Source organism: Streptopelia decaocto, assembly GCF_964273445.1.
Source record: "Streptopelia decaocto genome assembly, chromosome: 17".
In the NCBI taxonomy this organism is placed as follows: domain Eukaryota; kingdom Metazoa; phylum Chordata; class Aves; order Columbiformes; family Columbidae; genus Streptopelia; species Streptopelia decaocto.
Genome location: NC_138672.1, coordinates 9,663,080 through 9,690,995, shown reverse-complemented (window position 1 = coordinate 9,690,995; position 27,916 = coordinate 9,663,080). Strand labels below are relative to the sequence as shown.

The 27,916-nt window shown below is 42.2% G+C and overlaps 1 protein-coding gene across 7 annotated transcripts; it reads right to left on the bottom strand.

Annotated features, from left to right (window-relative positions):
* Positions 1-73: 73 nt before the first annotated feature.
* Positions 74-27,877, bottom strand: SEC16A (SEC16 homolog A, endoplasmic reticulum export factor). 7 transcript variants are annotated; one of them, XM_082067673.1, is made up of 33 exons: positions 27,705-27,874; positions 21,357-23,936; positions 20,070-20,588; positions 19,355-19,497; positions 18,779-18,864; positions 17,752-17,887; positions 16,760-16,958; positions 15,522-15,699; positions 14,624-14,766; positions 14,069-14,130; positions 13,694-13,832; positions 13,205-13,447; positions 12,790-12,887; positions 12,018-12,099; positions 11,712-11,829; positions 11,365-11,476; positions 11,061-11,166; positions 10,446-10,586; positions 10,218-10,331; positions 9,421-9,625; positions 8,991-9,230; positions 8,176-8,264; positions 7,398-7,445; positions 7,072-7,230; positions 6,765-6,842; positions 6,491-6,547; positions 5,724-5,835; positions 5,255-5,392; positions 4,514-4,614; positions 4,090-4,164; positions 3,424-3,483; positions 2,473-2,547; positions 74-1,707 (listed from the first exon to the last, which is right to left on the bottom strand). In XM_082067673.1, the coding sequence occupies exons 2-33, from the start codon at positions 23,862-23,864 to the stop codon at positions 1,639-1,641; spliced, it is 6,633 nt and encodes a 2,210-aa protein (XP_081923799.1). In that variant the 5' UTR covers positions 23,865-23,936; positions 27,705-27,874; the 3' UTR covers positions 74-1,638. The 7 variants fall into 7 exon arrangements, with proteins under 7 accessions (XP_081923799.1, XP_081923793.1, XP_081923796.1 ...); XM_082067667.1 differs by having other exon boundaries at positions 20,070-23,936; positions 27,705-27,876; XM_082067670.1 differs by having other exon boundaries at positions 15,522-15,639; positions 20,070-23,936; positions 27,705-27,876.
* Positions 27,878-27,916: the final 39 nt, after the last annotated feature.

Here is a 27,916-nt window from a genome sequence, read left to right as displayed (position 1 = left end):
ATTATTTCCAAATATACAGGAGAAATTCCTTGCCCAGCTTGCTAATGCAATAACCACAAGAAGAAGTAAAATGTGAAAGTGCTCCAGAGCGCAAAATATTTTATTTAAGAATTTACAGTGTCAAATGTTACACTTAGGAAAGATAAGGGGCTCCCAGCTCCGAGGAAGCCGCGGGGAAGGCGGTTGCTTGGCAGTCTCTACTGAACGGAGAACAGAATGGGCAGCCTGGCTGAACCAGGGGAAAGCCAAGTGTCTGACTGGGTTTCAATTATAGAAAAGTAAACGACACCGACTGCTGCTGCTCACGGCTGGAATTGAGTATGGACCATTATGCAGAAGTTTCTAATCCCCCAAATAGTGTTTTACTTCGGTTACATACAAACCTTTTAGGACATACGTAAGGCTATCGAGATGTCAGAAAGGTGGTGTTATTCAGGGAAAGAAAAAAAAACACAATTGGGGACCAACACTGGAAATTTCACATTCACATTATTTCTACTCAAGGGCAGAAATTCAAGTAAAAGCAAATAATTTGGTGGTACATTCTAAATAAAACATGACCTAATGATTTAATAAATATTTAAACTTTATTTCTCTCTTTGCAGATAATTCAGATTCATCAGTGAATATGAATGTTGCATATCATGGTTTTCAAGATTTCCTATATTTAAAATCTTTACGTTTAAGTCCATCGGTAGAGGTCTAATCCATCTACTTTTAGTACGTTTGAAATTCAGCTGTTAGCTAATCTAAGACCTTGGGCTTTTTTAGTAATGGAAATTCAAGAAGAGAGTATTATGCAGATTCTGGCACTCAACAGGAAGAAACTTAAACCACTTTCAAGCTGTTACCACCTTAATGATATGGTGCCAGCAGTTTGAGAGAAAGCAAGTAACTGTATTGCACTTAAAAGAACACTCACTCGTCAAACAGTACAGCGTCAGCTATTATACAGAGAGCTTCTTCCAGACTATACAATTTGCTTTACAAGTAACCTAAAACCACAGACTACATACATACTGGGTAAGATCCAAATCAAATCAGCATTAGATTACAGTCACAGTTTTCATTCAATATAGGTCGATTTATTTGGATGAGCTGTGGCCCCGTTCCCCCCTCACCAAACATTTCCCAGGGGAGCATCTCCCCTTTCACACCCCAAACGCCAGCCCTGGGTGATAAGCGTTAATTGTGCATGGTCCTCTTAAGGCCACAGAGTGTTCCGGTACAATGTGGACATGGTTCTTTCCCCCGCTGGGAGGGGAGCAGCCTTCAGAAATTAAGGAATCCCTGAAACTATGTCTTTGAAGGTCACACTAGTAGGTTTAAAATTAATTTAAGGAATAAATTGCCTATGCAATTTACAAATAGTTTTTGTAACAGACAGCAACTATTTCCTCCCTTGTGTCTATTCTTCATCACAGCAAAGCTATTTCTAGCCAGTTTTTTAAAAAGGAAAAGTTACATATATTTCATGTTTGGTAATGATTTGCGTAAATGAGGTGCAAGTAGGGAGACCCATGAAAAAAAAATCACCCATCATTCAACTGCAGCCAGTACTGACACCATGTGCGGTAAGATCGAATAGTTCTTTGTATACTCAGAAGGTGAGAATTCCAAATATAAAGCCATTGTATTCTACTTCAAGGTCGGATACTTCCTCTGGCCAATTCTTCCCAGCCTTGAACTTCCAGTGACTGCAGGAGACTGAAAAGGGGGAACAGGAATAAAAAATAGTCTGTAAAAGTGTCAGACCAGAGACAAAATACAAAAAGATGGCAATAAAGCTTTGAACACGAAGCTGTCAAACAGGTCTATGTGCACATATAATATTCTACATGCAACAGTCCAGGTTGAGTTAGCAAAACATAAAATCAAAATGCATGCAAGACGAAGACTCTGGCAGGTGATGTTTGTTATCAAAGCTCAACCACCCATCCGAGGCAGATTTTCACAGCAATACACATTTAAACGCTTTTCATCTCTGTGGCTCTAACAAGGGAAGAGAAACTCATCCTGCAGCAGCAAGAGCCTTGCTCTATGTGCAACAAGCCTCGCTGTAACGCAGGTACCCGCGGCAGCGAGACGGCCTCTTCTGTCACACAACCTTTTAACCCCTCACACTGGGTTTCAGAGCAGATGAAAGTGATTGCAGCATAGCAGCTGCTCGTTCCATTAACTTTATCTTGCAAAATCACCAAATGCTATAAAGGCAGGGAAAGCTGGGGGTAGGAACAAAGACTATGTTCAAAAGGCACCCAGGAGAGGAAAGGCGGAATTTGTCCTGATTATTAAGGCTACACCAAGTTACTTATTAAATGTAGGTGTGGCCTGCAGTCTCTTAAAACAAGAAGGTTCAGCATGACTACGATTTACTCAAGCAACATTTCGCTACTTAGTTCAACTGTCAGGGCTGGCAGGTCCATGGTTTTGTTCGAGTTTGTTCAAAGCAAAGAAGAGGCCTTTACTCACTTGTGCAAATTGAGAGGGATTGTAGAACGGTACCGTTCCTGCTGCAGGTCCCCCCGAGGGCGGTGCGGCGGCAGCCTAGGAGACAGATAACACCCCAGTTACGGAACCGCAGAGCTTCACTGCCCTGCCAACAGTTTGCTTAGTCATACAGAGAAAATATTCACAGTAATAATGCCGACAATATGGACAGCACAGCGTAGTGTAACAACTGCAAAAAGTGCTGGTACGGTTTGCATCCATATCTTTCATATTGCTTGCTTAATGTAGCAACTGGCAAAACAACATCGCATGCATTAACTGTAAAGAGCTCTGAAAATCCAAAGCATGCAAAACCAAAACAAGACACCAGTGCGACTTCACTGAATTAGTACCTTCTGCTTTTGTTAGTACACCTTAGGGCTCGCCCCCAAATAAACATTTGTGTTAAGTTTTGCTTTACCAAGAAATAACAGAAAGAGTTTGTGTCACCCCTTTATGGTGACCCCCTCAGTACTGGAACTTACAGCAGAGATGAAGCATTCCTTTAATTCCTACAGGGGCTTTTGCAGATTAAACAGGCAAAGATAATATTACTGATTTGAGACTGGCAGCAGCAATGAGAAGGTTTTGCTTGTGTGAGTCTTTCAAGGAGGTTTTTTGGGTTTTGTTTGTTTAAAATCAACTGACTTCTTTGGCTGATCTACATTGTTAAGCGAATCTCTTAGGAACATGAACAAAACCAAAAAGGCATGCCTGGATTACATGCATTCTCATAAATAGAAAAAAATCTGAAGACCCTGTTTGAGTGTTAAAAGGAACACGACATCATTAGTCACTTTTAATGTTACTTCTGTGAAATGAGAAGAGGGGAAAATGACTGGAAGTAGCATTAGTAAGTATTGGAGCAAATGCAAAATAAAGAGGGGAAAAGTAAATAAGTTAACATAAATGAGAATAGCCAGCCACATGTACCTGATTAAAATGCTGGCTTACTTCACGTGATAATGAACTCATTGAACTAGAGCGCGAAAGCTACAAAACAGCAAGAACACACACATACAAAAAAACACAAATAAAAAAGTCGTCATGCATGTCACTGCCCCAAGCTTTCAGTTGTTTTATTTCATTCTAAAAGTCTCACTGCCAAAGGTTAAACCAACCTCAAGTTAAAAAAAAATGTAAAGCCAGAAGTTAGTTTAAATCAAAGGGACTTCTTAAAGCATAAAATTATGTAGCTATAGAAAACATTTAGTAGGAACAAAGGTAATGTTACTCTGCCTGGCACACGGCAACCTGCTCTTCTCTTTGTGTCTCACACTGAGTATTAGTGAAATCATACGCATGCACCAAGGCAAGAGACCCTCAAACCGCTACTGGCATTTTACTCTGAAAAAGGCTTGTAAAAGTCTATTTCTATAGAAGAAGGAGATCACACCACAGAACATAGGACATGGAGGCTGAACTGATCGTGTGGACTCTGGTCTTTTCTGTAAAATTTGACAGAGTCATTGGATTCCATCCTGGCCAGTCACCAGCAACTAAATCAGTTACTTGTTTTAGATGGCCTGTGTTAAGTCCACTATAAATTTATGGTTAAAATATGCTGCAGAAGTCATTAGCTAATGAATGAAGCCTTACCTCGCCTGACTGGGAGCCATCAGGGTTCGAGCCGGGAAGTCCAGACCCAGGAGGAAGGACTGCAGAGTTTAAATACTAAAGAAAAACAAGGCACTTTTATCTTTGTTACTGTGATGCCATTTCACATTCTGCTGTATTGATTCCACTGAAGCAAAATGTTACTATACATCAAGCCAGGTGCAACATGCAGTGTACGGTTCCTTCCTATGTTCTTGGTCCCTTCGGTCACTTTTCAGGGACTTGCCACTTCCATTTTCACTTGCATTTGCCTTCTCCAGTTTTTAAGTAAAGTGTAGGGATTATGTTTGTGTATAACAACAACATGCTTTGTATGTACCGTGGCTAAGAAACAACTACTCAGAATGATGAGGACTTGTTAACAGGAAGTTTGAACTATATAAACAAACCATTCTTTCCAACCCACCTCTGGTTCCACAGCTGCAGCAGGATCTGCGTTGGTCTGATTGGCAGCTGGTGTGTGTTCTGGCGCACCACTGCCTTCCATTGGCTGCGCTTCTCCTGGAACTACAAATAAAGTGGGATTTAGCCAGACACACCATACCAGGGTGTTTGATTCCACAGAATGACAAGCAGGGCCATCAGCAGAACTGAATTTCTACAATTTCAAGGTTCTCCCAGGAAAAAGGTAATTTAAAAAGGGCAGTGTCAATGCCTCTAGATGCCCCAGTCTCGTTACACGTCTGCAAGCAGGAGATGCACACAGTTCATACAGACAATCTTGGTGCAACACAGCACATAGCAAAAGCAGAAAAAAAGTGTGCAGTATTTCCCCAAATAGCAATCCTGGAACTAGGAACAGGTGTCAGGAGTGAGCACAAGATGCTGAGCAACACAGGAACACTACACAGTTCAGATTTTGCTATTTGCATGGCCTGGCCACTCTGCAATGGGGACAGGGGGGAAAGGCAAAAGAGAGAACCCCTTTGCTTGCAGTGTGCAGAGCTGGGCTTTACTAATCCGTTTGTTTTGCTGCAGTTCCCAGACTAACTCTACTTCCAAAACAAATCGGAGTTAATAAGACTGAACATTCTTAAATGTTCACTAAAGGCTACAAAATACACACACTGTCAAAAGACACTTAGAGAACTATGTAAACATAAATAACCATGCAACCTCCTTCCAACTTTTTCCACTCATGACACACCTGAGTTTGGAACAAACACATTTGCAGGAATTGGCATTGGTGCCAAGGGGGCAAAGAGATCTGATGGCGCCGGAACAGCACCACTTGACTTGGTTCCACCTGGATTCAGGACATCAACATAACGGGCTCTGCTTCCGGCTAAAACAGAAAAATCCAGAAATAACAGAAATAAACCTTCTGCTCGTCATCACTGTGTCCGTTTCAAACAGTCTGCTGCAAGCCATCTTTCAGAATAAAAAATGCTTCAGGCATACAAATGATAATAGCCAAGTCACTACAGAGTTCTAACAGCAATCACAGTGCAGACACTGGGCACAAGCAAAGCCAGCACCAGCCACAGCTCCACGATATCACCAAGCTGCCAACTGTTCCCAAACAACCCCAGAAAAGCCACGGCTTCTGTCTTTGTGTTTTATGCAAGAGAAAATTTGAAGTCCTCCATACTTCAAGCACCAGTGTTGGCTGTTACCTGCTCTTCTGGAGAACATGTTGACAGGGGCGCCGGCTGGGCCTCCAGGTCCAGCTGGAACAGCCTGAGGAACTTTAGGAAATCCTGTTGGAGGTGGCGGGGGAGGTTTACTCTGCAAACAGAACAACAAGATAACCCAGCCACATTACTGACAGAGTTTTAAGCCAAGTATTTGTCTGACTTCTCCTTTTCCTTACCTATGCCAGAGCACATAAAACTGGGTATACAGACACACACCTTGTAGTGCAGGCCAACATTGCTCATATACCATCTGGTAACTATCCTAAGTGGCATTGCTACAACCCATCTACACTCACTCTAAAAGGAAACACTGTTTGGAGACAGATCCTTGAATTACAAGAATGGACAGGATGTGTGATTTTCTTTGCTTTACAATGCATTACATATTCCAAACTACAGATCCTTCTTTTTTCCCCTGTATTGTTTGCAGTAGATCAATTAACAAGCAATTGCCTAGGTGATGTCAACCTCTATAAAGAGATACATTGGACTAAGTTTACTCTAAACTCGTTTGTAAATTCAATCACAGTTACTGGATCCACACAGGGAACTAAAGATACAAAAGGTTCCATAAGGACGTAGACTATAACAACATGTAAGCTGTTTCTTAGTTTCAAAATGTTGCACGTTTTAGTCCAAATTCAGTAAGAGGCAACTCTTAAGAGCCAATGACAGATTAAAGTTAATTGTGTGTCAGTACAGGTTTCAGTTTTCCACTTGGAGAAATAAGATACTGAGATTTTTACCTCTTCTTCTGGTTCATCCAGATTAACCCAGCGTTGTTTCTGTTCATCCCAAACAATCTATAAGGAAATTACAGTCAGCGGTTAGGAGTTCAAAACAGCTGTTCAAACAAACAAAAATAATCTTGTAACAATTGTTTTTTTAAAAAGCCTGTCTTTAAATAAGCGTAACCTTGAAAGTTTGACACACATTTGTTTACTTGTCAAAACAACGTTCATCCGTCATCCAGGGAAACTCATTAAAATGTATAAAGGTTTTTGTGATTAGCGGCCTTACTGATTTGTTCTTGTCATCCGGAAGGTGAGCTTCATTCTTGCCTTTTCCCATCAGCCAGCGAAGCCAGTTTCCACCAGTCTAAAAATAAATTCATCTCTTCAGTTAATTATCTCAACCCTTGTCTTTACAGACAGATCAAAATAAAAATTCATGCAGCAATTCATTTTCTGTTAGAGACTCCAACTCTGAGCCCAGAGTTGAGCCTAATAAATAGAAACAGTTTAGTCAGGACCTCTTAAATCAGGACCTTGGACTGGGCGTTACCACACAGACTAATAGATCTCCTCTAGCTTCTTGGAAAGTTTACCTTTCTTGGTGCTGGCTCCTTTTTGGTTTCTTTTTTAGTCTCTTTCCCTGCAGGAGCAGAGGGAGGAGGAGAGGGCTGGTTTGCGGCAGAGCTGGATCTCTCTCGTCCCACAGAATGAGCAGAGGACTCTGACGTTGTCCGGGATCTCCGTCCATAGCCCTATATTACAAACAAGTCCAAAGTTGGCACTGCTGAAGTGATGGATTGCATTTCATTTTGCTAAACAAATTCCTTCTTTGGGAAGTTATTAAGAGATACAATAGCACATAAAAAATTTAACATAAATAAGAATGAAGATTCAGTGAAAGAGCCTGCTGGTGGCATACCATATGCGCTGAAGACTGAGATGCGGATCTGGATCTTCGTCCTGGTGCCTGGTTAGACATAAAGCCAGGACATGCTTAATAAGCAAACAGCTACATATCTGACACAACATTCACTTTTTATCACAAATTCCCACACAATTAAAGACATCCCAGCTGGTTATTTGGGTACTTCTATCTCCCCTGACATGTGGGCGGTGCAGAAAAAGAGCTGAAGTCTGGTCAAGTAACTGCACTATCACGTAATCAGTCCATTAGGAAGAGATAAATCAGGGTAACCAGCCCACAAGAGGAAAGCGAGAAAAATGCTGCACCAAGCAGTCACTGCTGCATTTTTTTTCCCCTCCAACATTAGGTTGTTGTTCTAATGTTTGTATAGCAACTCAAAAACAAACATTAAAAAAAAAAATACTATATATTTCAAAAATGGGTTTGGGATTTTGATAAACACCTTCCACATTTCCATTTATGACTGAACTGTAGTCAATACTACGCTTTTAAAACTAAGCCACAGAACTGTCTTTAGGGCCTGCTTGATGTATGCTACAAGCTCTCCTGGCTATGAAGAACCATTCTGGGAAATGGAAGAGGAAGGCAGGGCAGAAAAAGATTAATCTAACTCTTCAGTTTTATTTTTTTCTACTAGTTCTTCATTATTTATTATGAAGGGGAAGGATAGCGGGGAAGAAAAACTAAGCTTCAAGTCCAAATACACTCTTGTGTTTGCAAAGATCTACAATGAAGCTGACAATTGTGGAGAAACGTATGAAATGAGAGATACCATGCTGGCCATTCTGCCATAGAAATCCTCCTCTCTCTGTTCAGGGAAAGAGTTTTGTGAAGGAGAGTCTGGGGCAATTCTCTGCATTCCTTAAAAAGCAAATGAGATTATGTTAGCTGGGAGGAACAAAACAACATCACCACCACCCCCAAACAAACCACCAAAGACATGCAAAAAACCAAAACCAAACAACAACAAACACACAGAAAAACCCCCAAGCCCCACACCACCACTTTAAAGGCAAAAATCTTCACTAGTTATGAACTGTGTGCTAGAAAGCACCTGGTCTTTCAACGAATGCGAACTGCAGTTGCTGTGATTTTTTTTCTCCTGCATGGGTATTATATTTGTTGTAAGCAGAGTCACAGCAGGCTCTGGGCTGCAGCCATCACTTTGGGGCAGTTTGAGGTTCTTCCCATCTCTAACACAGCTCTGCCAAACCTGTGCCTGGTGCTGCTGTCACAGAATTCAAACTGATCAGGGTCCCAGATGCTGATATCCAGAGGCAGAAAATCCCTGAGCCTCCAGTCACAGACCCTGCAAACAGAACTGCCAACCCCAGAGCACTCAGTGATGATCTCTTAGGGGCTAAGTAACAATCTGCTGAGTCTGACCTCACTTGTAAACTAAACCAAATAAGCAGGATGAATACTATAACTTCCCACTGATGTTTCTGTACCATGATAGGGTATGTTTAAACTTCACAATCCAAGACTTGACTTACTATTTTCTAAATATTGAAATATTTTGCAGTATTCCCCAAAATATTTCATTCCCCCTACAAGGAAGGAAAGCTGTTTACTCCAATCCCAGACCTGTTTCCAGGTTTGTCTGCTCTTCTGTCTGTGGTTCAACTTCTTGCGGCGGCCCTCCCGGTGGTAGCGCTGACCCTAAATACACTGGTGATGGTTCAATTCCATATGGATTTGAAAATCCTGGAGGTGCAAAGCCAGGTCCTGACTGAGAAGCCACTGAATAGAAAGGGACACTTTGGACAGGTTCCTGGTCACCAGGAGGAATCATCGCAGCTGACCCATCAAGGACAGCCTGAGGTACTGCAGCACAAAAAAAAAGTGAAGAGTTATAACTAAACAGAAATTCCAGCATGTGAACCTTTTACCTTATGAATGACACAATGCAGAAGTGAAATCACACTTTTTACCACCCTCGGAAGCCATTTCTTATACCAGAAACCCAAAACATTTTCTTTTCTCTCTGTCACGAAGAAGAATATGAAACACTAACCTGAAGGCATCAGCTGCACACTTTGCATCTGTTGAGCCATGTTGGGTAACAAGGATGCGAACAGGGGATTTTCAGCACCTGGACCCATGTCCCGGCCAACTCCTGCTCCATCGCACTGACTGGCACGGTCTAATTCAGAGCTTGGAGTACTACAGGCGTATGGTGGGGGGGTGGATCTGTCTGTGTTATAAGCTATTGCACCCTCCTACATGAAAAAGCAAGATATTATTAACCATACCAGACATTAAGATTTACTTTGCTATATGTTCCATTGGTTATTAAGTCAAAACAACACATAGGTTCTTTTCAGTGTTTAGTCAAAAAATGAGTTGTCAGCCATTTGCAGGCCAAGTTCAAGCAAAACATTTAAAGGTTTTTGTTTTTAAATGGAAGCTTAGTTAATGAGCTGAAGGTTCAAATTTCTAACAGATCTCTATCTGTCACAATCTAGCTACACTAATTCAAACACAGCTTTTCTGGGGCCAAGCAGATCTTTTGCTTACAGTAGTTACTGCAGCCTCATGAGTCTCCCATTTCTCCTTGCATTACAGTTCTAAGAACAGTCTGTCTCACAGAATGTACACAACCCTTTAACAATTCTGTATTGAATCTTAGGGTGCTGAAGTGTGGTAAATCCACTTGGTTTAAATCATAACACTCGCACTTCACAACATGAATATATGATAAGGTCACTCCACATGCTTCTGTAATTAGCGGCATAAACAAAACCATCTAAAAAATTGCATTTACACTAATCCTTAAGGAGAATGCTTCACATTGAAAAGTCTATTCTGTACCTTGATCTGTCCATCCACATGTCGAAGCCTTACTAACCATGAAGGTTCTATAGAAGATTCCTGCTCTGGCTTTTCTTTTATCTGTGGGTCAAACAGCCGTAGTTGTGATGACATCTAGAGAAAGGAATCATTGTAAAGTTTCAGTTAACCAGCTGACAAAGGGGATTTCAGCCACAGCTTATAACCTACTATATGAAGCCACAAATACTTTATTCTTCCTTATGTTACCTGGATTAGCTGGCCAATAAGCACAGGTGAGTAGTAATGCGGATCTTTAAGGACAGTTCTAGAAATCACTTCACAATAATGGAAAGCCTGAGCAGCAAGTCCCATCTCAGCCAGTCGGCAAGCATAGATGAATTTGAAAACCTGTGGAATGCAAGCACGTGAAATAAACACAGTGGTAGGAACATTCTTAAAAGAATCGAATGAAAGGCAGTTTGTCATTTCAGTGGAAAGCTCAGATATTCCATTACCACATCTACAGTGTGCTGGAAAAAATAAAGAGGGAAGAAGCATCCAATTCTCCCCTTCCAGCCAACGTATCCAACGAAAGTTACTATTTGTCTACAGCTAGTGCCAACACATTCTGCTGGATTTTTCCTTTTGGAATATAGTTATGATAACAACAAAGTTTAAAATTCTGAAGTTCAGAAAAAACAGATAAAAATGCGAAAAGAATACGTAAGTGACAACAGGAAACAAGCCATCTTGCACTAAGTTATCCATGAATGTTTCATGTTACAATGGATAAAATATTTGCTGTGCTGAATACAGCAAATGAGAGATTAAAGCCTTGTATAAAACCTGCCACAAGAAAAACAAAGAGAAACAGCTCTTCACCTGGAAATTGGGCAAGCAGCCAGGCTGAGTTCCCAGGGACTGCGCATATTCATAGGCTTCTGTTCTTTGAATGGCTTCATTGGTGGCAAACTTAAAAAACGGCAAGCTATTTGAGAACAGGAGAGGAAAAATATTATTTACCATTAAGATTATACACGCTGACAATAAATAAATAAAGGCAATCAGAAATAAAGTCAGAAACACAGCTCTATTAGACATGAAAATATCAATAACTTCTACTCCTCAAACGAGGACAGGGCATCATATTAAAAAAAAATTAAAATAAAGAAAGGGAAAGCCAAACCTATGATTTGATCCAATTAGGACGAGCTTTGTTGTCTTCCTTGTGTAAACTCCAAAACCAACTTGGGCCATAAGGTAACAAAAATGAGCAGCATCCAGCAGGCCTTTGGAAGCTGTAGAGAAACAAGCAACAGAACTCAGGATAATTCCTCTCGGTGGCACACTGTAATTCAGTATCCCGTACTGTTTTGGCTTTGCATTCAAATATCTTCCCAACAGAAACACCCCACAGAAAACTGTTCTGTTTTACATCTCACACAGCAGTTGCTCGTTTAAAAAAAATAAAAATAAACTGAGTAATTAAAGCTTTTCCTTCAGTCATCCCCCTGTTCATTCCACAAGAGTTACCAAGAGTGTCTCCCATGGTAGCAATGGTCCTGGATTCCAAGTCCACGTTATTGGTCAAGTTGGATAACACCATTGCTAGATGAGGCCTCCAGTCTCCCCATTTCTCATCTCCACAGCACTAAAATTAGAATAATTACCGAGTCAAATCAGTGGCTGTAGCTCTGTGTGCGTGTTTCCACCTAAAAAGGACTAAAACAGCTTATCTGATAATTCTAGGAGAAGCACATGGGAAGATTTCTGTTGTGAACTACACTGCTTACCGCAGCACCTCGTCAGTCTCAGGTGCAGCTCATACTGGGCTCTTACCGTGGACGCGGCCGGCATCCTTCCCGACATGAGCTGGTACACAGTCTGCAGAGGGTCATTAATTGGGAGACTGTTGGCAAATCTACAGAGACATTACACAGAAAAACAACACACAAACATGGGGTGAGCAGGTAAAACATACCTGAACCTAATTTAGCTTAAGAGAAGGAAGTGCTGTTTGAAAATACTACACCGAATAAGCGATTAATTGCCCAGTGGATAACATTCCAAACCAGAACATGATTGTTAAGCGGATCTGCCCTAGGTCAGTCCAAATTAGGGAAAACCTCAGCATTCTCCCATGCCAGCTGACAAGACCTAGTACATGATTTCACAAGCTCAGGAAGCTGAGATAAAGTTTCTCTGTCTACAGACAAAGCATCCATGAACACATCTGCTTCTTTTGGGAAAGGAGAATGAAGGGTATGACAGAGTTACTTGGCTTTAACAAAGGTGACAGCTGGGGTTTTGCACAGTGTTTTCAAGGCATGAGTAACAGCACATGTCAAGCAAGCCCACAGTGACACTGTACAAATACCCCTTAAATGGAACAAGGGGCACAGAATAACTTCTCGGGTTTAAGATAACCAGAAGGCCCCAGAATAAAAGGTAATTATGATAACTGAATCTACGGGTAAAATTAAAGCACAATTCCTGCATAAGCTACTGAGGATAACTCATGATTTTGACATTAAGATGTCTGAGCACTAAGTGTCTACCTCATTAGCAGGACAAGTAGTCATATTGTACTAATCAACAAGCAAACCAGTACCTGGTCATAACTCTCGCATGTGTTCTGTTGTCCATTTTGCTGGCAAGTAGCAGAGCATGACCCCACAAACCATGCTTCATGGCAGACTCCAAAGCATCCTAATTAACACAGGAATTAGTTTTGTGGGAATAGGTTAACATACTACTCAGATAAACAATGACTGTTTTACAGTAGCACTTTGGGACTGTATTTTAAAAAAATGTCTGTTTGGATCACATGAATGTAATTTTGTTTTATATTATGAACTGCAGGGCATAACATTTTTCCGTATCACTGTAATGCAGTGCCATGAAATTGTAAGTGCACTGCAAATGGCAAAAATTATTCTAACTGATGCCTAGAACTTTAAGATTTGTGAAAAATAAGTAAACTAAATGACACATGAAGTATTTGAAACAAGAGTATATGCATTCACCTTCTTGCGGCCATAAAGCAGCAGCTCTCTGAATCTCTCTGTCTCTTTCTCAAGACTGTCAATTGTGGTTATGAGACTATCAGTGAGAAACGAGAGCTGGGCTTCACCAGATTCTTCTTCCACTTGTTCCAAAGCCTCATTAGTGAAATCGATCAAATTTGCCTCATTAGGGGACTTCCCAGGAAGCCACACGGTTTTATGATCTCGAAGCAAAAGTTCAGCCAGGTCTGTTCCCACAACAGTCTAAACATGCAGAGAAAAAACAGAATTAAAAAAATCCTTTATTTCAACTTTGCCTTTGTTTTATTTGTCACTTCAATAAGATGTGAATATCAGCACTTCTGAGCGCCTGAGGACAAGCGACCAGTTTAACTGTTCCATCAAGCTGAGAACTACTCAAAGTCACTACACACATATTACTGTCTCTTACATAAATACTATTTTGTGTATAAAGCATTTCAGGATAAACATTTGAGTAGTGAGGCATACCCCATTCTGCCTGCACAACAGTACAATGAAGTCCCAAAGCAGACTTGCAGATTCTTTGTCAATTAAATTTTCATTTTTAAAGCACTGTGTGGCTTTATTTTGTGCAAAATTAATAACATCCACTTTATGGGTGTCGTCCCTGGGGGAAAAAAAAGAAAGAAGAATTACGTGTTTTTAGTGAGACAAACAAATATTCAGATCACCACTGTGATTAGCATGAGGAACAAATTTAAAGCTCACATATTATTTAAGCAGGTCAAAAGCCACAAATACTTTAAGTCAGTTTAAATCCTATAGTTTGCAGACAATTAAAAGTTTGACGAAGAAACGAACTCAGAATGCATAAAGCTATTTCTGAAACCTGTAAGAACATACTTAGCAAGAGGACCAGGAAATGCTCTCATCTCTTCTTGCTCTGGAGAATGTTGTAACATAGTCTAAAACACAAATACAAACAGTAAGAAATTCTTATAACTACGAGTTTTGCAACCTGCACAAGGGTAACAAATGCGGGAATCTACTTTACATAGAAGTCATTCTGTAGCAAGATATAAAAATCTGTCTTATATCTCCTCAACAATAGAAAAGAATCATAGAATCATTTAGGTTGGAAAAGACCTTTAAGATCATTGAGTCCAACCCCAAGCCCAACACTGCCAAGCCCAATGATTTTCCTGATGCTGTTCTAGTACTTGTGTACAATTCTGCTCCCTCCTAGGGATATTTTATTCATGACTACATCATCTCTCAGGAGCAGAATTTTTAAAGTTACTGGTTTACTTATGATTATGGCCCCAACAGATAAATATGAAGACACATGACTGACATAGAAAAACAAAAGTCAGGAAGCTACAGATGCAAGTTTCCTTCTCCCCTTACAAAAAAAACGACCTGTATTGAACCACCTCCCTTTTTCCTTTGAGACTTTACCTCCATGCTGTGTATTTCCACTAGAGCGGGCTGGCCTTCCGAAGGCAGGTTTGGCAGCACTTTTATTAAGAAGCCCCCAGGGCCAAACCTGGCACAGATATGAGGCACTGAAAATTTCTCAGGCGTTGAGGGCCTTAAAGGTGCTGAAGTGGGGAGAGAAGATAAAGTTAAGAACAAGTAGCTGGTCTGGCAACCACGTAAATGTGCTGACGTATTTATCCAATTCAATAATCCTCCAGTACTAGTGGAAAAAAACTGGCATTCAATTTGGCTGAACTTTCTACACAACAATTAATAAAGATCTTCTGAATGTTTGCAACACTAAGAACAAAACTGGACTACAGAACTTTAAAATCCACTTATTTTCTCAGTGCAGAGGATTTGATTGTCTAAGACACATTTCTGTGATCTCCATACAAACATGACACTATCTTCAGAGTTAATGATATACTTCAACATACTCTGGAAAAGCTTTCCCAGAGAAACAGTGTTTTGTTCCACACTGAAAGGATAAGAAAAAAAACTGTGGAGAAATCTAAAGTTTAAGTTAAACTTTAATTATATTCCCCATGAAGTGCAAGCAGCGTAGTTAAAAATCTATCTGAAAAGACATTTACAATTGCGAGTGTGCAGTATTTAATAGCAAACACTGTCTAGCTACTGCTGCTGTTCTGCGATATAACCAGGTTTCAGCAAGCAAGAAGTTATTCTTACACTGGAAAGGAAATGAGACTTTGTTCATGTGTAATTACACGGTAAATCAGCATTTCCCCCCCTCCCCCCCGTTAACAGGTTCAACAAATAACAGTACAAACACAAACTGAAGTGCAAACTACTACTGGTAGACAACCTCACAAGCACGGTACCGTCCCTCCTCCCGCCCCGCTGGTGCCTATACCTTGTTCTACTGCTGGCCATCCTGGTTCAGCCGTGTAGCCGTAATCTGTAAAAGGCTGTTGTCCGTCAAAGTTAGCAGGGTATCCGCCATACGGATAATCTGTGTGGAGCGACACTGCCTGCGCAGTAGTTTCATAGGCATTAGCCGTTAGATCGTGATTACTTCTATACAGCTGGCTCTAAATAGATCATATTAGTAATTGTTAGCAGAGAGCGGAGTTACACAAAGCAAGTGATACTGCAAGCGTGACTCAGGACAGCATCTCACCCCAGCTTCAGTTCTTTATACTGTTCATAAATGAGGTTAATTACATCCCTGCATTTGAGAACACTGCCCTGCACGACACCTGCGGCAAGTACGGTCAGTTCTGTCACGACAGAACATCTGTGTGCTGGTGTCCAGAATAACATTCTAGAAATGACTTACAGGTTCAAATGTTGCTGTATCAGCCACTGTGGATCAGAGTCAGTGTTCACCTCCACTGCAACACTTGGACAGAAAATCTTAAACTGAGATTTTCTTAAATCTGAATGTCTAAATGACTTTGTGTGCCTCAAGATTAACATCTAAATGATCTCCAGTACCACTTCCAATACTACTAAATGAATTGGAGTTCAAACTGGAAAACCACCTAAACTTCCAAGAAATGCAGCAACACGAGACTACAGCTAAAGTGGCGTATTCCACTAGCAAAAGAGTATATGTCAAAATTTCTCAAATATCCTGTGTTTTTCAAGTGTTTGTACTTATGGCATAAGCAGATGAGTAATCAGTTAGATTTGGGGTTTCCTTTTAAAGCCAAAATAGCATCATACAAATATAGAGTTAGTCTTTTAACACATGCCAAGGTCAGTAATATCATTCATGCTCATGAAAAGCAAAATGACGTGAAACTGAAAGCCAGACACATTATCAACTACAGCCGAGTGCAGTAAGGGCGAAGTTCTCACAAACAACAAATGGATTCAGTAGAGGCAATTCTCCATTTCTGTGTGTGTGGCAACTTGCACAGCTGAGTGCTGATTTTGGTTAAAGTTCTCTTGACAACTGTGATAAATATTAAGTTCAAAACTATATTACAAACGAGGCTTAACTTACAGAATAAAAACCTTCAAAATACATGTTCCCCAAGCTAAACCCAGAAATATTTCTGTATTTCTAATGTTTCTCCCACCCTGAACACAGAGAAAGACCCAACTCAGCTGAAAGAATACTGGATGTGATCATTTGAAACTCACTTGCTGAGAGCGAGAGCTGAAACTGCTCTGGTGACTGTGAACGCTGCGGGAGCTCCGGAGACTGTGCCCAGAATGCTCACTGTGGACACTGCGCCTATCGAAGTCATCACCGTAAGGATCTCTATGAGGTTCAGATTCATCATCAAAACTTCCAGCAAAGCGAGGATCGTATCTCCAGTTATCTTCATATCGGTCATATCTGAAGAACGAAGAAACACGCAAAGTAAAAATGAGCATAGCCACCCGTATCCATGAGGGAAGTGACTTCACTGTGTACCTGGCAGGAAGAAAACTGTACCTAACTTCAGACTGGCTTTTAGATTAATTACTAGATTGAGGAGTTTTTGTTCTCTTTTTACAGTAGGCAAACTGACATTTCTCCAAACTCAATCAGAATACTCAAGATCAAGACCAACATCATACTCGGGAGTCTGTTCTAGGAAAACCCACAGGATGTTCACCTGATCTGAAAACAAGTCCTACTGCCTTAAATCCTCAGAATGACCTGACAGCACATTGGTTTTACCTCAACGGCCCATGTTAAAGCTACAGAAAGGACCAGCAACTTCTATCTGTGAAACATGCAATATTGCATTTCAATAGCCTGCTACAGGATGCATTTGCATTCCTACAGAACACTGAGATTATTTTATTAACATAACTGCATGATACCCTGAAATTCTGATGCCTAATACAGCTACCACAACACCTGATAAATTCTGAAGGCTTTGGGGCAGATCTTCAGCAAATAAAGTAATATTTCTGGTAGTGCACAAGCAAAGCCACACCCTTTTTGCCTTAACATTTACTACCATAACTTAATTTTCTGGTGACACATGTGACTACGGGGGACTCAGTCCTGAAGAAACCAATACCAGGTTTTCCACCTGCACTCAGACAGACACACCAGTTCTCTGATCACCAGCACCACGGCCACGCACTGCCCTGGATCTGCAAAGAGCATTGAGATAACATGGACTGAACGGACAAACCTGCTGCCGTATGGATATCCATCTCTCTTCTGGTAAGGGTTATGTTCAGCATCATACCAATACCTCTGGTCATAACCTCTGGGGTCTCTGTATCTGGGGTCATATGCTGATGGGTAGTGGTCCCAGCGACTTGTATCTTTGGAAAATAAAAATAAATGGTTTAGGTATTGGAGGCTGTTGTCTACAACCTTTTTCTAGTCCTTTCTCTTTAATTATACACTGATTTGGTCTTGAAAGCATATAGCAAAACCAAAATAATGTACTTCAAGCTATATAAATAAGTCCACCCATTTTCAGTTAAAACAAACAAACCCACAATTAAAAAATCAATGTCACCCCTTTCAGAGAAACATGGTTATTATAGTCAGCTTGATACTCTTGAAGGTACGGTGTTCACCATCAGACAGACAGATCTAAAAATTTAAAAACTCGCTTGCAACATGATTACTCAACAAATATAAAGAGAATCTTCGTGATCAGTCTTCACAGAGTCGTGCTAAAAGTCTCAGGATGTACACAGATGTTGCTTAAAATCCTCCCAGGCACTAGACAAGCAATTATCTTCAGATTCACAACAGCAGTGTGTCTCTGTGAGCATTCACATAATCATGGACAAAACCAAATTCTAGTCATGAGTCAATTTCTGTTTACACCCCCCTGAAATCTGCCTGCAGGTTACACACCAAGGATATACCCCAGTGAATGACAGGCTTGCAACACATTGAAGAAAACGATTCTGTAGACTTACATGGTGTGCTTTCATAATGGAAAGGCAAACAGAAGTCTGGGACTGAGGAAAAAAGCTTAATTCATTTTCTATTTACTACTTCTACTGAATAAAACCCATACAGTGAGGAAGGCTTGGTCTTAAGAACTCAAGTAGGCCCAAAGATCAATTTTCAGCAAGAATAAGATTATTCTTACTGGTTGTGGAAAGGATATCAGTTTCATTAACATGTTCCCATAAATTTTTGCATAAACCTGAAATTTTCTATAGAAAAATTCAGAGTTGATGTTGACACCTTACCTCCATAATCATACGAGTTTGGGTAATAACCTGGATAATAGTCACTCCACCCACTTTTTGGATAATAATCTTCAGTATACCCTTGCCTGGAAGAAAGCGCACAGGTATAAAAAGTTACTATTCCTCCTTCAATCTCTCCTAAAGTCAGCAGGAGATATGAAGAACTACATGCAACAACTCATCAGGTGGAGTTTCATACTTAAAAGCATTTACAGGAAATCAAGGAATCATAAAATTAAGACTTCACAAACCAATATATCACTAATGTGTTGTGTGCAACAAAAAGCTGACAGCCCTTACTAAATAATAACTTAGTGGTGTTTGTAAATGTCACATTTTTAATTTGAAGACTGATCCATGAGTGAACTACCAACAACAGACAAATACTACAAAGGTTTCCATCACTTCCAGAGAGATAACTGGGGTTCTTTCTTGGAAACCTGCAAATCCATCCACCAGATAATGCCACAGTAACATTTTGTCATTAATTTGAAGTTCACACAAATCACTTATGCAATAATCATCAGGAAACAGTAATCTCTGGAAGGTGATTTACTCAGTTTGGGAAGCGCATACCTAGAGGAAGGCCGGTCGGAGCAGTGACTGGCTCTGGAACTGGGACGTTCAGGCTCAGCATAGCGGTAGCTCCCGGGCTCCACGTACGCTGTGCCGCTCTCATAGTGTCGGTACCGCGGGTCGTACTGCCCGTAGCTGTCATCCTAGAAAAGAGATGACGTGTACGGTGAGAGGCATCGTCCCTCCAAGAATAAACCTTTAGAAACAAACAAGTCACCATCTACACCACAACTGTGATACCTGGAGTGATGCTGATTAACAGACTACAGCACAGCTGTTGATACCCATTGTGGCAAGTAGATTCAAGTCTATTAATATCCTACACTTCAGAAAATAAACATTCTGTCTGGACTAAAGGCAGTTCAACCACTACGCTGGTCACTCTGCTAAACTGTCAGTAACTCAGGCAGCAGACGAGAACCAAATCTGAACACCCGGGCAGCTGAGACAGTTGCAACTGCCAACTTTTTCCAAAGAACCAGATAAACTGCAATCAGCTGGCATCTGTGCAAACTCAAATTGCTTTTAGTAACTACTTAAAGTTTTTATAATCTTTGTATTGTAAGTTTTGTTACTGCTACCTGGATTTTCCCAACAATTAAATACTTAACATGAATTCTATGCTGAATGTTGATCAAGACACAACTGTTTAAACTCATAGTTCAAAGATGAAAATTACTGATACACATTGACAGCAAGAGACAAAAAAAATTACCATGTAATAAAGATGAGCTGCTGTTCTGGGGTCTGCAGGAGGATAAGGTGGTGGATACGGAGGCTGGTAAGCATCGTAAGGATGTCTGTAGTAGTAGTAAGGGTTCTGGGGTGGACCAAAGGCCTCCTGAGGGGTCTGTGGCAGGGACGGACGCTGCAGGTCTTGCTGCGCACTTGGCGTGACCGACTGACTGGTGGTAGACGGGGTTGTGGAGGGTGGAGCACCCGATGGCCGCCCAGACGCCAGCTGCTTATCAGGACTCATTTGATCGTACCTTGCTGGCTGCGCTGAACTCACTTCTTGGGAACCCGCAGGTTGCGGATGGTTATTGAGCACCTGGTTCTCTTGCTGCTGCGACACCTGCGGGACTTTAGTCCCTGGGGCACTCTGGTAGTTCAAAGGAACTGAGGATGGCCCAGAAGATGGTGGCTGCTGCATGTGAGCTGCTTGCATTTGTGGTGGAGATGGCAACACTCCCTGTACAGCTCTGTCTGATACAGCCTGCACATCTTTTGTCACCTGTTGATAGAAATGTTGGTTGTCATGCATCTCAGGACCCACCTGACCAGCACCACCAGCTGCCTGTTGAGGATATACTGGACCACCAGAAAGTGATTGATTATGCACCTGTACAGAATTACTTGCACTGCTTTTCTCCAACGTCCGTGATACTGTGAAGTCGAGCACTCCAGCAGCTGCTTCTTTGCTATTTGAATGATTTGCAGAATTATTAGCCTGTACTATAGAGTTAACAGGGGACACTAGTGCATTTGCACTTCCACTGGGGAGATTCATCCCAGGAGAAACAGATGAGTTAGACCCTGGCTTGCTAGCAAATTCAGGAACAAAACCTTCCATATTAGCATTCTTTTGCCCTTCTGGAGCCAAATTAGGTGGAGTTTTCATAAGCAAGTTTGCAGGCTGATTAGAAGCAGTATCAGAGGAATTAACAGGGCTTTGTAATAAATTATGTTTCAATAGACTAGCATTTGGAAGTGCATTAACTAATAGAGATCCAACTTGCATCGCAGGTAATGGCCTGTTTTCCCCAGAAATTATCCCGCCAGCATGTGACGTTTGGGGACCCATTGCAGGCTTGTCCCCAACCCCAGAGTCCTTCATTGGCTGATTGTTTTCATTGCTGCTGAGCTGATTAGATAGAGAAGTAGAAAAATTAATTGGCTGAGCCAAGTTATAGCTTTGATTAGGCTGAGCAATCAGGATAGGCTGATTTTGCAAAGACTCTGTAGGTGGAGAAGATAACAAACTTGCATAACCGGAACTTGCCTGAGACTGAAGTGCCTCCTCTTCTCCCATTTTGGGAGGATTCTCAAGATTTTCAGAGGATATATTTCCATCTTGGGAAAGCTGCACAGGAATAGTCCCTGGTTTACTCGGCTGCTGATTTGACGGGAGTTCTTCTGGTGGTTGAATGACTTCCACAGTTTGTTTGGCAGGTACGTACACTGCAGGAGCAGCAGGAGCCAGAAGAACATTTCCCCCAAAATTAGGTAACTCATTATGAGCCCACAAAGTTGTCGCTGGGCTATCACACTTCTTAACTGCCCCCTGAGCTCTTGTTGAGGACCTTCTCTCAGATACTGATTGCAAGTTTTCCATAGTAGGTCCAGAGTGCAACATATTTCCAGCTTCCCCAGTGACCGCAAGGGGCAGTGGGTGTACCTGAGGCATGAAAATAGTTTCCAGATTATCTGGTGGCTGTTCAAGATTGCCTGGGGATGTGACCGGCACAGCTGTATTCTTCTTGATATTCTTTTGGTTTGAGTGGTTCTCTCTTAATTCAACCACCATCTTTGCTTGGTCAATCTCTGCAGGTTTGATACCAACTCCATGGGACCTCACAGGTTCAAAAGAACTATTTGCACTTGTATGAAATACTCCTGTAGGCTTAGGAGGACTCGGAGTTGGAGGCTGGGATAGATTACCATGGTAGTTCTTGCTCAGGTTTAGCTCACTTGAATCACCTCCCAAAGGAGAGGAGTCAATCTGTTTGAAAAAGATGGCAGAAGATTCTTCATCAGGCTTCCCGCTTTCCTGCTGAATAAATGTACCGACTTGCCCTTGAGGCCTTGCGGAGCTAGAAGCGCTCCTGTGACTGATGTTGCTGTAGTTTGAAGATACACTGTCTGGTCGGACAGGGTGAGGTAATGAATCAGGTGCCTCCAAATTTGGTCCTCCTTCAGCATGGCTCACAACAGCATTCTTGGGAAGTGCGTGACCTGGAAAGGATCCGTATCTGTAGAGATCAGGGCCCGCAGCCGGGGGTGCAGCACTGATGTTGTGGGGTTCGCTCGGCAGCACTTCTTGATTCTGAATGCACTCCAGGTTCTCAACGTTTTCATACTGTGACCCACCATGCCCAGACGTGTCACCTATACATGTCTTGTCATCACCAGCAAACACAGAGTGCTTAGCAGCCTGTGTTTCCTGCTGACTTACAATTTTAGGAAAGTACTGGGCGTCCATTCCTCTTTGTACCATCTCATTGGCTGAACCTGTACCAGTCTGCGCCTGAGAGAGAACATTAGTTGCAACCCGCTGAGGATGCATTGGTGGCTGATACAAAGACGCTGAATTTGTCTGACAAGCATCAAACTCTGTTTGCTCAACTACGTAATTTTTTTCAGACGAAAGTATTTCTTCATTTTCTGCCTCATCCCCTTTGAAAAACATGGAGAGAGTTCCTGAATCTCGATCTGCGGGAATAGGTCTATTTGACTTTCCAGACATATCTGGAGACTGGTTTTTAGGGTTAGTTTCCTGAGCTGCGGGAATGACAAAACTGGAGTCTTGCAATGGTGGCTGTGGATAAAACTGTTCCTGGTATGGTTGATTTAACCAAGCGTTAGTCATTTCTGCGCTATGCCTAAACACATTTCCAGGCTGGATGCTGTTCATGGGGTGACTATTTGCAGAGCCATTTTTCCCATTCTTTTCACAACCAACAGATAAAGGCGCTTGCATGATATTTTGTGGAATACCTTGGTGTATAGGAGCCTGCTGTAAATTTGTCTGTGGAGGAGGATGAGAAGTGCTAACAGAAGACTGAGAAACATTCTGAACATCAGTCTGAGAAGACAGCTCAGGATGGGGCACAAAATTTCGAACCGGAGACTGCAGGTTACCCGGAACAGGCCTCCACTGAGACACAGCCTGCTGAGGAGGTGGAGGGAAGAGCGCTGTGGCATTGGGTCCTGAAGGAACATCACTTGGATCTCTACTAACATCTTGTCTGACTCCAGGTTTGTTTGACGCAGACACCATTCCAGGATGCACACCAAGAGAATTTTCAACTGCTGCTCCTGTATTATAATGCAATGGTACTGCAGCCCCATGGAGTCCAAGATCTGCATTTGGATGCACCTCTGCAGTACTATTTATAACATATCCTGGGGACGGTGAAGGAATTGGAACATTAGAAAATGAACTGGTGTTTATTCCTGGTTGAGATACAGGAGCTGATAAAGACGTATGCGGTCCATGAGGATTGTCCCCTGCATGCGACGGTGAAGCATGCAAAACAGCTGGCTGCGGAAACCCTGCCGGGGAAGAGCTTTGCATAACCAACGCATTGCCCTTGGATGGATTATCTAAAGGGGAACCCTGTGGAGTTTGTCTGCCAAACGCAAAAGGGTCTGTCACAGGCTGCACTGGGGCAGCTGGTGCATTTCCTCGTTTACCGAGCGCGCTGTTTCTCCAATACATGTTCCGGGCGATGCCTGCAGGAGGTGGAGCCGCGGCTCCCGCTGGAACAGGCTGTGGAGGCTGCTGCATGGTGGCCTCAGCAGGTCAGGCGCAGGGTGACAAACTAGTTGTGGGTGCCACAGACAGATTCCTTCTTCTACCCTGTTAGGGCAAAATGACAAGTCAGTTTCCTTTCTCACAATACATGCCGCACTTCAGCAATTTCTATTTTAGAAACAAAGTTACCCAAAGAACTTGAAGTGAAAAATATCTCTCCTCCAAAATGCATTAAAAAGGTACACATAACATTGTATTTCTAAATCCAAGCCCAGTATTAATGCTGTGTGGTAACAATGCACATTCTTTAACATCCTCATTAACAAATAGCTCAAAGAAAGAATAATTAAACACAGTTCAGTTCTGTACAAATGTTAAAATCTGAGGCTGTTAAAGCACCAATGGTGTCACATTTTCCCAAATTTGTTTTAAGGACAATTATGGCATCACAGACAAGACACAGCAGCAGTCAGCCTGCAGCAGAACCTGCAAGCACTACGGCAAGCTCAATTTAATTAGAATGAGTTGAGAAACTATTATCTAGCTCTAATTCTGTTAGAGACAATCTTCAGCTCTGTTGCAGCATTGCTTGATGTGAAGGCACCTTTTTTCAGGTAAGATGAGAAGCAAGCATCTCAAGAAAGAATTAATCAGATGTTATTCCCCTCAACAGAACACAGTCCAGTTTTGTTTTAATAAGGAAAACCTTGTGTAGGACAGTAGTGTTATTTATTTTGAGAAAGGCAACTGGGTTTTCATCATTAATATTCTCTCTCCTAGATGAATCCCTCTTAGTAAAGCTGTATTTAAGAATATGAAAGACAATCAACTTCTCCCACCTATTAATTAACCAGCTTTCTCGCTTTAGCACTAGTGAGACTTTGGCCCAGTGTCAGAGGGTTTCAGGGTGGAAACGACAGGCACACAAGTATTCCAACTCTGCCAAGAACTCCAAACAATACCTGTTGTGAATTTGGTACACAGGAAGTTCAGCAAATTATAAGAAACATGTATTTTTCAGTTTTATCAACACTTAACAATGGGGGGCAGGGAGAAAAGCTGAAAAAAATGGAGTTGTTCTTCAGAACGTGTCCAGTTCAGCTTAGTGAAGTTTTAGCAGCACGTGAGTCTTGTTTTCTAATAGTACACAACAAATACGGTTGACATTGTGTAGAGTGAAGTACCCATGGCAATTGTGTCACACCAGATGCACTTCTGTTTATAGAAGACAGACAAAAGCTGTGAAAGTTTTAGGTTTTCTAAGATTCAGCATCTTGTCACTAATATAATGGGAAGCCAGAAAAGTCAGAAGTTGATAATCAAGACAAAATTTCAATAGCTATCAAGAAGTTCAAATGCAAGACACTTCTGGTTTCTGTTCAACAAAAATACATATTGAGTGACCACTGCCTAACACCATGTATTCCATAAAGGTTCAGAAGTAAAAAGTTTCAATGAAAAGCATACTGACTGGTACCACGTGTTCTATACAGACTACGAGACATCAGTAAAATCTCTTCTGCTCATCATTGCAGAATCCAACAGTCCTATGAATAATCCAGGTCCCTCTTCCAATGGCCCGAAGTACCAATCAGAATCTCTCAATTTCTCTGCATATCTATATATTTCATAGCCATGTCTTAAGACTTTGTAAATTGTTAAAACTTGTATTTTGTTAAAATGGGATGGAAGACCAGAAAAGCATTAAATAGAAAGCTTTAATAGTTTCATGCTTTAGTTACATCTGTCTCCAAAAATTCTTTTCAATCCACAGCTGCCTGTTGCATTCCTATCAAGGAACATTTCCAAAAGGGTTTTAGTGCTTTGCAATCTTGTCTCCTACAACAAGGTGAAGGTTTCCCAGGCGGCCACACTCACTACCAGCATGTTCCCAGGGAGCCCTGACCAAATGACCCCCTCGGCTTCCACACTCTGAAGAAACTCCAGGCTGTTCTGGACATTCCCAGTTATTTTCACCATTTTTCTCTACTGTATTAACTGCAGAAAAAAACCCTTCCCTCCCCACCTTCAAATAAACTGATGGGTTTTTTGCAACACACTGCAAAGTGGGGAGGGAAAAAAAAGCTCATTAAAACACTTGCCAAGGCAGCTACTGCCTGGAAAGCACTCACTTAGCAAAATGTTGATATCTATTCTACCTAACAGTTCTGTTCCTACTAGAAAAGTTGTTTCTGAAATACAGCTGAGCACAAAAGATGACTATTTTTACAACTTAAATACTCACTTTCAAATTTCTAATGCAGACTGCACTCCTCACAGTCCCTTATCAGATGTACAGAAAGGAAAAATCCCTAATACTTTACCACATTTTGGTAACACCCAGTACCAGTAATTAACTAATTAAAATAAGTGTAGAGCTCTACTTTAAAGCGCTGGCTTGCCATTCCTATAACAAGGTCTCTCATGTTGTGTTGGAGAAGTTCAATGTGAGGGTATCAGATTCCTTACAGAAGGAAAGTTAATATTAACAGACTGCACACAGTAGTAAAAGCATGCAAGACTGCGAGAATTAAAGCCAAATAAAATGAACGTGCCCATGTCACCTAATTTAAACAGAAGATACCAACTCGGTGACACTGACCCTCCCTCCCTCCAGTCCAGTATTCACAGAAATGCTGATTCGACTAAATACATAAATGAGAACTATCTATGTAAGTTAAGAGCAACCTATCTCTGCTTTATCTAGTTTAGAAATTCTTAATGTTCAGCAGGTTCATTAATGGATAATGCAGAGCAGCCTGCTAAATATTAGTCACCAGAAATAACAATTACAGAAGCTGTTTCCAGATGTGCAAGAAAATGTTACCAAAGAGAAACGTGACTGGTTGAAACTCCTCTGTGAAAATTTATCTGCATGAAGGAATAAGTTATTTGGGGGGAATTAATTTAATCCTATCTCTAAGGGACATAAGCTAAATGATTTACTGTTAGACAAGAATAGGTATGGCAACAAAGCAGGTTACAGAGTACTAATATTAATTCTCATGTGTGCCTATACATACGTTCACACACGTGTTTGCATATGTGTGTATGTTCCAAACAATAAATAACATGTTAACGCACACTGAATCCTAACAACAAGAATAATGTGAATAAAAAACGCCGCTGGAATCTCAAAGACAAGAGTAGCTGAAAAATGAGATTTGCTTTTTTAAAATCAGTATCTGGGGCACTAGTTTTTTTCAGCTTGTGTTTCTGTGCAGACACCTGCACACATGTGTCACATTCTACACCTTTAGTACTGCTGATCGTTCCCTACCAGCTTTCTGATAAACGCCGAGCACATTTACAAGTGTTGTTCAGTGAAAAGAGCTTTTCGGGAGTCAAAAGCAGAGAGTTTAACACGACCCACAGACAGCAGGACAAATCATTCTCACTTGTTGTGGAAGGGAGACCCCGCCGGTCCCTCCCCCCAGCGGGTCCCGGGCACTTCCAGGCGACTGCCCCACTGAGGCAGCACCGCTTGCCGCTCCAGTCGAGCCCAGACCCGCGACACGAAGCAACTCGAAGAGACAACCCTGAGTTGCGACAAGTCTCGTGTCTCCACAAGGGAAACACACGATACGGGACATGAGGCGATACTTGCGGCCGCAGGATCTTTTTCTATCCCCCTCCACACGGAACACTCCTGGGACAGCCCGAACCCGCCGGGACGGCTCCAGTGACTGCGCAGGACCCGCCGCCTCACCCCCCGTGCGGCACCGCGACCAGGGCCCGGGGCCGAGACCGAAGGAGCACCGGCCGCCGCCAGCCCCGGGGCCCGTACCTCGGGCCCTACGCGCCACACGGGATCCCCGCCCTCCGGCTTTCCCCGGCCCAGCGCGCCCCTTCCCTCCGCCGCCCCCGAGGTACCTGGCAGCCCCCGCGCCGCCGGACGCCGCTCAGCAGCGGCCGCCCCCCGTCACGGCCACAGCACCGGCCTCCTCCGCCGCCGCCATCTTGGCACATCCGGCTGGGCAGTTCCGCCGCCGACGTGTCACGTCGCGTCGCGCAATGACGCCACGGCGCGCGCGGGGCCCGGCGCCCGTGTTTGTGTTTCTCTCTCCCGCCGCCCTTCCGCCTTC